At 48.2% G+C, this 11,273-nt stretch overlaps 1 protein-coding gene across 2 annotated transcripts; it reads right to left on the minus strand.

The window, feature by feature from the left end:
• Positions 1 to 4,050: 4,050 nt before the first annotated feature.
• Positions 4,051 to 10,487, minus strand: leo1 (LEO1 homolog, Paf1/RNA polymerase II complex component). Of its 2 annotated transcripts, none has more exons than XM_036535313.1 (12): positions 10,413 to 10,487; positions 9,189 to 9,827; positions 8,725 to 8,829; positions 8,223 to 8,317; positions 7,870 to 8,018; positions 7,425 to 7,509; positions 7,211 to 7,305; positions 6,984 to 7,118; positions 6,176 to 6,311; positions 5,393 to 5,585; positions 4,902 to 4,999; positions 4,051 to 4,196 (listed from the first exon to the last, which is right to left on the minus strand). In XM_036535313.1, exons 1-12 carry the CDS (start codon positions 10,468 to 10,470, stop codon positions 4,086 to 4,088), a joined length of 1,899 nt encoding a protein of 632 aa, XP_036391206.1. In that variant the 5' UTR covers positions 10,471 to 10,487; the 3' UTR covers positions 4,051 to 4,085. The 2 variants fall into 2 exon arrangements, with proteins under 2 accessions (XP_036391206.1, XP_036391205.1); XM_036535312.1 differs by having other exon boundaries at positions 7,870 to 8,024.
• Between the last annotated feature and the right edge of the window lie 786 nt (positions 10,488 to 11,273).

Genomic DNA, 11,273 nt, shown 5'->3' on the forward strand with positions numbered 1-11,273 from the left:
CACAAACACACATATAAAATCCGTAGAATTTTGCAGACGCAAAAATGCTACAGAACATTTTTCGGGAAATGCTACGCTGAGTTTCTACGGGTTTCTTCCAGTTTTATGAAGACAAATCAACATATTGTGCAGGAGACCAGGGGGATGAATGGTGGGGTAATTTGTCACTTGTAAATGGCAAGGAGAGCAGGCGCTGAACTCAGTTACCCCCCCCCCCCCCTTCTTTTTCAGTGGGTTCCACAAATAAACCCCCCGACATGCACATTGGAATTCTGCGATCGGCGGGCCAGAGAGTTCTAATCTGAGTCGGAGCTTTATGCTCGTATTTTATTTATTGGCCTCTTATGTAAGAATGGAGGGTGGTGGTGGTGGGGGGGAGGGGGGGGGGGGGGCTTGAGCAATGCCGCAGGCCAACGGTAAAGGGCACATAGGGGTTTTATGCCAGGCTGCGGTGGCCGCAGGCATGGTGCGAGGTCTGCCTCGCGACCAGGACTGTCCTGGCCGAACGACGTGGGTGACGCGGCGCTGAAGATGGAGTTCGAGCTGGGTGAAGCCAGGAGAGAGGTTCCATTAGAGACACCGGCCACCGGGCCAGCAGCCCGCCAGGCAGGGGCGCTGCGAGTTCCTCGTGTGTTTATTTATATTCCCGCCCCCACTTGTTTGGTGAAACTCCAGAGCTCCGCTCCTCGCCCCTCCGTGTCAGCCCCCCCCCCCCCCTTCACTTCACTTCGAAAAAAGCGTTTGTTCTGTCCGAGCTGGAAAGCCTCGCTCATCTCCCTCATTAAAAAAAAAAAAAAAAAAAAAAATTCTCTGGATGGCTGGCTCCGGCACATAGAGCAGCTGAAATTAGGCACCCCGGCCCCGGCTTGACGCTCGTCCCAGAGTGGCATTGACGTTTGTGATGCTCCTTCCTGCCCACGTTAATAAACCCGGGTGGCTTTGTAGGGAAGCGACACAGCTGCTGGGTCTGTATGCAGATCCCTGAACGACACTGCCAAAGAGCGCTGTCTGATGTTACACTACATTATTGTCATTTAGCAGATGCTCTTATCTGGAGTAGCTTACAATTTATACGTGTTATCCGTTTATACAGCTGGATATTTACTGAGGCAATTGTGAGTTAAGTACCTTGACCAAGGGTACAGCCGCAGTGCCCCAGCAAGCAACTGAACCAGCAAACTTTCAGTCACAAGCCCTGCTCCTTACCGCTGTGCTACATTGACGCTGTCTACCAAACTACCAAACTCAGACAGCCTGTGCATAATGCCTGCTGTTGCTGAATGAATCTTACAGTTAAATCAGTTTAATCGAGAGTGCAGCGTTGCGGAAACAAGGGCACAGGACAGTACCACAGTGGCTGGAGCCTCTGTTCCCATCCAAGCAATTAACCGTCCGATTCATCTGATCAGTCTAGAGGTTGATGAACATGACACATGCTGGACTACAGCACACCTGGACCAGGGGTAGGATCAAAGAGGGTGAGAGGGCTTCATGAACCCCATGGGCGGGGCCATGCAATCATTGGATAATTTGAACCAATCATGTTGTTTTTCTGAAGAGAACACAGGCCTTGCTCTCCTATCACTACCATCAGGAGGTGTGTTAGGGGTGTGGACTGCTGCTCAAGGCAAAGGTATACAGGCACTCAGCAAACTGGGTATAACCAAACTGGTATAACAAGCCTGGTCCCGTGGAAGGCCGTCCCTTACAAAGAGAGGGATCCTGGCATCAATCAATCAACCCGTCACTAAGACTCTTGCTGACAGCTTCCAGTCACTTGAGCTCTGGCCTCTGCCTGTGACCGTTGCCATGACGAGCACAATCCCCCGGGAAACGGCAACATGTTACATCACAGAGCAGTGACTGACAGCCACTGATGAGCAGAGACCCAGACCTTCTGCTGGCGAAGCCTGAAAAGTGACACTTCACCTGTTCATGACCTTTTCTGTAATGGAGTAGGAGCACTCACATACAGTACATCATTTAAGCCTTGCAATGCATTATTTTTAATAATAATATAATAACACACTCCTCAGCACCACTTATACTTGCATTTTGTCACTTGGCTAATGTTCTAAAGCAAGGATACAAACAGTGCATCTAATAATTTCTTAAAAATACCAGCTTGCTTCATGATGACGCTGATGTGGAGACAGGCTCTCCACCAGCCCGTGAGAGCCCAGCAGGAGAGCAGGAGGGCGAGCTGTCATCTGCGAGGTGATGAAGTGCTGCAGTGCAGAGCATCCGCTCCCCGGCCCGCACCCCAACCCCCCCCCACCTCCACCCCATCCAGTGCTGTTCCGCACCGTCACTCAATTGCATAACTCCAACGTACACCGTGCACCGTCCGTTCGAGGTGCTGCAGTGGGGGGGACGCTGTCCCCCCCCCCCCTCCCCGAAAGGCGCCACCTTATGGCCAACGCTGACACTGAGCAGACTGAGGAAAAAAAAAAAAATCAGCAACCTCATCGAAGAACTTAAAGATGTAAATGCCCATCTATTTTAAGCCCTTTACGTGCATTTCCTTAAGGGGACAAACCGCTGAAATAGGGTGGATGACACTGACATTTCACTGTGGCAGGGCCTCTCTCCATTAGGACAGCTTCATGCATCGTATCCTATGAAACCAACTGACACTCCACATGGTTTGTTTTGTATCTAGGGGGCTCTGGGATATCCAGCTCTTGAACACAGGGCACAAGAGTTCCAAAGTGAGCTCTCTTATGTTACACCATAAATTCTAATGGGCCATTAATTATTCCATTACGACCCTGTAAACACAAGCCCATAAAACCATCAGCATTGGTTAACACGCCAGCTGCCTTCCTTGCGCAGTATCTCGGCTTGCATAACACACCGGCCTCCATCTCGAGTTCAGAAACTGTGATCAATATCTCTAAAAAGGACCTTGTTTATATTCAGAGCTCAGCCAAAAGCAACAGGCGAATTTTGCAGACAAACAGGGACAGAACTGTAAAACAAGACCTCAGAGACCTTTTTTGTAACAGTTCTGAAGTATGTGGTTACCATTTTTTTTTCCTTTTTTCTTTTTTTTTTTTTTTATTTGTTTTGCTGAAGTGAAGCCAGCTCGGTCTTGCTTTGTCAGACTTAGAAACGAGGTGAACCCCTGGCGACCTCTCGGCCAAACGCTTAGTAAACGGCGGGCCGAGGGTAGGCATAAGCTCATGTGTTCTGCGCGAAGCGCAACAGTACATCAACTCGGTGGATAAAACAAAGGCCAGCCAGGGCCCTCGTAATCTGCTTTGCAGGAGTGACTGGAAAGGGGTGACCTTTCCAGCAGCGCTGCACGGGAGCTGTTCAAAAGCCCCGTAGCTGGCCGCTACACCCCTGCTCCCGGGCCAAGCGCATGCACCCGCCAGGCCCCCGCCAGCACATCTGCGCGCACGCTTCCTCCCTGCTCGTGTGCTTGCTTTTCATCCCACAGCACCTCGGATAAAATGCGATTTTCTCTCTGTAACTTGCTTTAAAACTGAAGTTACAGGCTGTGGTGCACCCTGCCCCCCCCCCCCCCCCCCCTTCAAAAATTAACTAAATTAAATATGAAGCTCTTTAGTTTAGGCATCCCTAACAAAGCATTCTCACTCCCAGAATGCTAGCAGAACTTACTGTACTGTCTAAAGCTCATCCTGGACAGATGTTGGGACTTTTGATGCAGACTGGTTCAGGGATTGGAAACAGTTTCCCAGCAAGAGAACGCACACCAGCACACAATTCACATGTGAAAGCAGCACACCAGACCATGTTTTGTTATGACGGACCCCTTTAAGATCAGTGCTCATCTGGCAGCAGGTTTCAGTCAACTTTAATTGTACTAGTTGTCTGTTACAGCATGTGGTTTATGGCTTGTGATACCATGTCTAGATATTGAATATAGTAACTTTGACAGTACGTTTCAAAATGTTAAAACAGTGAGATAACCCAGATCCTTTTACAGCTTTATTTATTTACCTGAGCTGTACAAAGATACCATGAAATGACAGAAATACACTATAAAAAAAAAGAAAACAACAGACATATTTTTCGCCAAGCAATTCCTTGGCAGATGACAGAACAAAAAGAACTCATTACTCATCATCGTCATCCTCCTCTTCATCGCTGATCACATATTTCTTGGCCTTCTTTGTTGACGTTTCCTCATCATCCTCAGCCTTCCTCTTGCCAGAGCCCTCTCCTTCCTGAAAGATTGAAGGAGTTAATAAGCTCACCCACATTAACCATCCCTCACTAATGTAACAACTCAGACACCACCCCCAACAGCTCCCAGTGGCCAGTTGGTAAGCCTGTATAGCAGCCTCTGCCACTGGTAGGTAGATGTGAGGCATATAACTGTAAAAGTGCTTTGAGTACTCAAATAAGTAGAAAAACACTATATAAATGCAGTCCATTTACCATTTACCACTATTAAACCGTACAAAGTGGTTTCTCATTTTATACCATTTTTATTTTTTAAAAAAAAGTCCTCTAATACAATGGTGCCGATTGTGCATCCACGGGTTTATGGACAGTGTGTAAAATAAGTTTACCAGAGCCAATGAATAGATGGGAACTCAAACCCTGTCAACCTGCTTCTGGCTGAGATACACGTATAAATGCCTCAGTACCACCAGCAACCACCACTGCCCTACAGATTGAAAAACAGCGCCACCTTCTGTTCAAGAGCTGCTCCAAGCGGATCATTGGCATGTCTGTTGCCGTCATCAAAAATGATTAACTAAGACGAACTCGGGCCCGACAAATTCCACATTTTATGACTTGTTTGTGCAAATCCAAAATATGGTCCAGAAATATGCTGCATTTCCCAATATCTGAGGCCTAGTCTCAGAGACCTTAATCAAGAGGAAGCTGATCCCAGAACAGTGGCAGTGGCATAACCCTCTCACCTCATCGCTGTCCAGCTTCTTGGCCTTCATCAGCCTCTGCGCCCTGTCATCATCCGAGCCCTCGTCGCTGTCGGAGGAGTAGATCCTGGCCCTCTCCTCTGTGTGAAGAGATCAGATTCAGCCAGGCTCACTGAAAACGCTGTCATCACCAGTGCTGACACTCAAGAAGCTGACTCTGAGCTACATTCCTACAGTACTCTCTTTTAATACAAACAGCCCAGCAAGCACTGCTGCCACCACTCTGCAGATCAGGAAAAGCCTTCATTTAAACCAGCATTCACCCTAGTAATTACATTACATGCATTTAGCCGATGCTCTTGTCCAGAGCAACTTCCAGAACCAATGAACAGAAGTGTATCAGATCAAGCTGAATGGGCAACGGTGTCAGACCAGGCTCACAACACTCCCAGACCAGTGAGTGTGAGTGTGAGTGTAACACTACTCAGAGAAAGAGTGCAGGTTGGGCAGTGCTATGCTAAGACAGGCCTCACCTCTCAGGCCTCCACCCCCCTTGTACTTGCTCTTGATGGCAGCCAGGCTAATGGACTCCTCGCCCTCCTCCTCCTCCTCGTAGCGGTCGGGCTCCAGGTACCCGGCGCTCAGCCCGCGCTGGTGCTGCTTCTCCCGCATGCGCCGCTGCTGGGACTCCCGCCGGATGGAGGCGCGCAGCCTCTCCTCCTCTTTCTGCGGGCGGGTGAGAGGTGCGGGAATTTAGTAAGATGTAACACACTTCTGTCTGATTCTGAGTCAGCCAACGTCTCTGAGCAGTCAACAAACTGCTCTCTCCTTGTTCAATATTACTTTATATTACTGGCTTTTAGCAGACACTCTTATCCAGAGAATATACTTACTTACATAGGTTACAGTTTTTACATGTTGTCCATTTACACAACTACATATTTACTGAGGCAATTCTGGGTTAAGTATCTTGCCCCAAGGGTACAGCAGCAGTGCCCCATCAGGGAAGGAGCAAGCTTTTGGTTACAAGCTCTGCTCCTTACCACTATGCTACACTGACTGCATCTAGTGCAACCCCTGCAAAAACAGAGGCATGTCGTTACCATGCCCGACTTTCCAGGCCCCCTCTACCCCTTTACACACTTTCCTAAAAAGAAAAAAAAGGAGCTGGTGCACTGCTTATCATTAGTCACCAGAACTCCTCAGTACATCACTTTAAAATATCTTGTTTGGTCTGCTTTTCTCAACTGTTTTGACAGTGTGCATTCCGGGACCTCCCTGTCTCCCTGCGCTTGTCTGTGAACAGGTGACGGTACCTTGATCATCTCATTGCGCTGAGACTCCGGATCCCGTCCCGCCATGGGCAGGATGCGGATCTTCTGGGTCTTGGAGCAGCGATCTGCCAAAGAGAGCGTCATCTTCCTGTGGGTGGCGCTGTCTGTGGAGTGGGGCCTGCAAAAGAACAAACCACGTGCTGAATGGTGGGGGGGGGGGGGGGGGGACCTGTGATTCACTGTGATGAAGTCATTGTAGGCAAACACAGACTTACTTTGCTTACTTTACAGCAAAACAGTTTGAAAACCAGAGACGCTGACCCTTGCCTGACCGCATAATCTCACTTAGAGCTGAATTTGCACTGGCACCCAGGCAGTTCACTTTAAAATCCATCTACAGTATTCTCAAGCACCTTGAGCTAAAACGTGACTGAAGACCACAGAGCCAAATGTCACCGTTCAAGCTGCCCATATAAAAGCAGGGATAGACCCATTGAACCCGCGCCTGTAGGATCAAAATTCCTACCCACTCACTCCATTAGCTTTTGCTGTAAGTAGATTTCCAGCCACTGCCCTGAGAATAACCGGGCTGTCTAAAAGACAGAAAGTACCAGGCAGGTTTGGAAAAACAAGAAGCTTAATCCGTTCTGAATTGGGAACACACCAAACGAGTGCCTTTGAGTATTAAAGTTGCGTAACCACGCCAGCAGAGACTAAAAATAAGGAGCTTTGCATTTGGCCGGGTGTCCAGTCTGTGGCTTGACTGGTGACGGAGACGATGTTTTGAGGAAGAGCTATTCAGGGCGTCTCGGATGTGCCTTTTGCCCGTCGTGGAGGCCGGGCGTCTCACCTGAACGTGAGTTTTGTCTTGAACACAGCCTGTCCCTGCAGACCGGTTCCCTGCCGGATGAACAAGTGGTTGTGGTCTCCCTGCAGGGGGGCCTTGTACACGTCGAACACCTCGTTCCCCAGGTGCAGAGACATGCTACGGACAGAGAGAAGCACACCTTCAGCACACTGCTCAGGGTTTAATTACGCCCAGGAGCCTGCCATGGGACAGCGTGGGTGTCATCTGACCTGCCATCGGACCACTTGACGATGCGGGCGTTGCTCTCGCGTGTTTCGTTCCCCTCCTCGTCCCTTCGAACCTTCCACCGAATGGTGTTTTCCACCTGCACGGCACATTGAGACAAGCTGCTGTGACTGTCCAGAGCACAGCCATAACAATTTTCCACCAAATCAGACAGGATGTTAGGTTTGCCTAAACGCTCGTCAAACCAAGCCCAGGTACCTTCAGTTTGAGTCTGGTCCGACCCTCCTCATCTAACATCTCCTCATCTTCAAACTCATCTTCGTAGTACTGTGGATCAAACGGCCTGCAGGAAAGATAATAGAGATAATTACGAAACACAATAATATAACAAGTCCCTGCTGCAAATTTAAAGCAAACATTCCAGCGTTCAAAAACGTTCACAAACATATAGAAGGTGCAGATTCACAGAGATATCCAAAGATTCAGAGAAGTAATCAAGGACATGCTCAGAAGAGAAACTTACTCTGTCTTTGTTTTATTTCACCAGGAGCTAAAATCCAAAGAAAAATAAAAGACAAAGCAAGTTTCACTTCTGAAACCGTTCTTTGTTGTTCTTCCTAATCCTCCGCTGGGCACCGCATTTGTTGAAACACAAAGCGGAGGCCCGTGGGATTTTGGCTGCGCGGTCAGTCTAGCGGCTCACCTGGGCTCCACGCTCAGGAAGTTGGGCAGCTTGACAAAGTACAGGTCACTCCCCAGGTCTGTGCTGACTTTGGGAATCTCCACCTCTATCCTGGTCTCCGGCACGGGCTCCTCCTCCTGCTGTTCTGCCTCCATCCCATCCTCATTGCCCTGCAGCTGGGGAAAACAGACACTCAGCTCCGGCTAATAATGGGGTACATCAACCAGACTGAGCGTCTGGCATGCCGCGCGAACTGAGCGTCACTACTATGCGTAACCATGGCAGCGTTCAGGTGCGGATGTAACAAGCCCTGGGCTTTGTGAGACAGCAGAGTGCACGTCACATGGCTGTGAAGATGGGAGTGCGGGACTCACCAGTGGCTGGCCAGGAGTCGGGGGCTTATCTGCATCGCTGTCAGAGGAGATGTCATCTGCCTCCCCAAAAAGGTCATCCGCAGCAGGCTTCTTCTCTAAAAAGAGCGACAAAAGGCTTCAGCTCAAGCACATCTGATCTCAACCTCTAGTACAATGGCCGCAGTGTAGCACAGCTGTAAGGGGCAGGGGCTTGTTATCAAAAGGTTGCTGGTTCGATTCGCCTGCTAGGGCACTGCTGCTGTACCCTTGGGCAAGGTACTTAACCCAGAACTGCCTCAGTAAATATCCAGCTGTACAAATGGTTAACATGTAAAAATTGTAACCTATGTAAGCTGATCTGCATAAAAGCATCTGCCAGAGGACAACAATGAAATGAAATATAAAACACTGTCACTCTGTGCACTATGGCACTCAAACCATCAATCAAACCATTCGAGTAAGCAATATGAATGCTGGCACAGGTGCCATCACAAACGGCTAGCACGACCAGGCGGAACCTTACCTTTGCGAGCTCCAGAGTCACTGTCAGAATCTGAATCTGATGCAATCTTCTTTTTGTGCTTCTGTCGAACAAAATCGTCTTCACTGTCACTGCCTTTAGCAGACCCTGCAAGACAAAGGAAATGTTAACACGAACTTTATTTTATTAATGTGTTCTGTTACAACTGCAGCCCAAAGCTGGTCTTAAAACATACCAGATTTCAAGGTGACATACTCTGCCATTTTATAAAAAAGGACCTGTGATCTACTGACTATCAGTCCTAGTTGAATTTATTACAACTGAAGGTGCTGTGCCACAAGAGGGCATAACCACATCTCAAAATGAAGACTTACTTCTGAAATTTATTGAAAGCCATTAACAAAACATCACTATATAAGTCCTGGGAAATGTACTTTGCGTATATCACTTGCATTTATGCTACCGGGAGTTCTTTGGGAACTCTTTGATGTTAGATGTTGGGATACCTGATTTATGCCCCCTCTCCTCGCCCTCTTCATCAGAGCGCCCGCGCTCCTCGTCTGATCGCCCTTGTTTTTCCTCTTCGTCGGACTGATCGCTCTTGGCTCCTCCACCCCACTTCTCATCGTCCGAGTGGACCTCCTTCCCCGAGGCTTCTCCGTCCGTGTGCGGTGTGCCAGGACCAGACCGCGGCGTCCCGGGGTCGGAGTGGGCACTGCCCGCGTCGGAACGCGGACTGCCGGCCTCTGAATGGGCACTGCCCGCATCTGACCTGGGGCTGGCGGCGTCGGAGTGGGGACTGCCTGGCTCGGACTGCGGGCTGTGTCCTCCTTCGGCGTCCTCGTCCTCCCGGTGCCCCTCCGACTGCTCCGCGTCCGAATGCTCGTTGTCCTCTTGCTCCGAATGCACACTGGCCTCCGACTGATTATCCGACCTTTCCGATCGGTTGTCGCTGCCGCTGTGCTGGCTTCCCCGGTCCTCCTCGCTGTCGTCACCAAACAGCTCCTTGTTGCTCGGCTTCCCCGCATCCCGAACCTCCTCGTCCTCGTCATCGTCGTGGTCCCGCTCACTGTCGCTACCTGAGGCGTTGCTGGCAGACCTGGGTCTCTCCTGCTCTGAATCTGAGCCGGAGCCCGAACCGGACTCTGCACGCACAAAAACACAGACATGACGTTTCTTATAACGGTGGCCACACCACCAAGTTAATACATGAGTGAGCCCGACTAAACGTCAGTCGACTGAGTCTCAGCCAAGAACTCGCTTGCTAACTCCTATCCAAAAGTAACTTCGTAGCTAACCATAACATCCTGCTAACTCTATAAAAGCTTTTCATCGATTCCTCCCAGGAAATATTGCCCAGCTCAGATGCAGCAAGTCTGCAAGAAGCGTCATGACCCGTATTGTATCGAGCTTCAATCAGAAGGCTACGGCCTCTACTAACCTAACGGGGTAAATTTAACAAACAGAATGACAAACGGAACGACTGCTACTGAATGGATGTAAAATTACTAGTATTATGCGGTAATCGCCTGTGTATCAACAGGCCACATTGCTAAAACAGCGCTGAAATAATTCTATAGCTAGCCAGTTATGTTACGCTAGCCACGCATCAGAGCTTACCGCTTAGTTGTGAAAACGAACAAAAATAGCTAAATGATGTACATACGTTAGCTTACTAACTATGCGACGGTGCAGAGTCGTCTATGGAAAAATAAGAATGAACAGTTTACCTCGATGTTCATTTTCACTGTCGCCATCGCTCCCGAACAATTCGTCCATGTCCGCCATTTCTCCGTGTTCGTCAATTCCTGCCGACCTACAGGAAGTATAAGGATGTCAGAGGTTATAGTTCCTGAAGCCGGTGACATGATTTTATGTATCCACAGGGTGGAGATAGAGGAACACATTTGCACCAGTATATGTAAACTTTGCTTAATTTGTTTGGTGATTATACATAGTATCAAATAACAAACATGAGTATAGGAATAATATTGAATGATTAGTGTGTCATGTCAAAAAGAATTGTTGATTTGATAAAAAAATCTAATTTGTATTGTTTTAACATCAATGACCCAATGTGTAATTACAGATTACTTACACATTCTTCACTGAGTTTCTTCTGTTGTTGTTGGTGAGGTTATTTTACTGTCCAAATAGTAACTTTAGATGGGAAAATCCACGTGGAGGTCTCAAAGAGACATTTCAGCTGCTCTTGGTTCCTGCGAAGGATAGCCTTATATACTAAAGTCATATTGAAACTCAGCAAAGCACAAATATTGTGGCTTGTGAAGTTTATTTCACAATTTTTCTGAGGTACAAGACACGCCATTTGGCAACGCAGAAGCATATCAATATAAAACATTTTGTGAATATTCTGTTACATGTTTTACTGATATTGGCAACCTTACAACAGTTTATTTTTTTTATTGCAGTCTTGGAACATTTTGCATATATATATATCAGGTTGACGACAGTCCATGTAGTTGCATGCTCAGTTGCGTATGATTTTACATTTACATTTATTTATTTAGCATTTATTTCTTTAGCAGACGCTTTTATCCAAAGCGAGGTACAAAAGTGCATACAGTAAG

This window comes from Megalops cyprinoides, chromosome 8 (assembly GCF_013368585.1).
Source record: "Megalops cyprinoides isolate fMegCyp1 chromosome 8, fMegCyp1.pri, whole genome shotgun sequence".
Lineage (NCBI taxonomy): Eukaryota > Metazoa > Chordata > Actinopteri > Elopiformes > Megalopidae > Megalops > Megalops cyprinoides.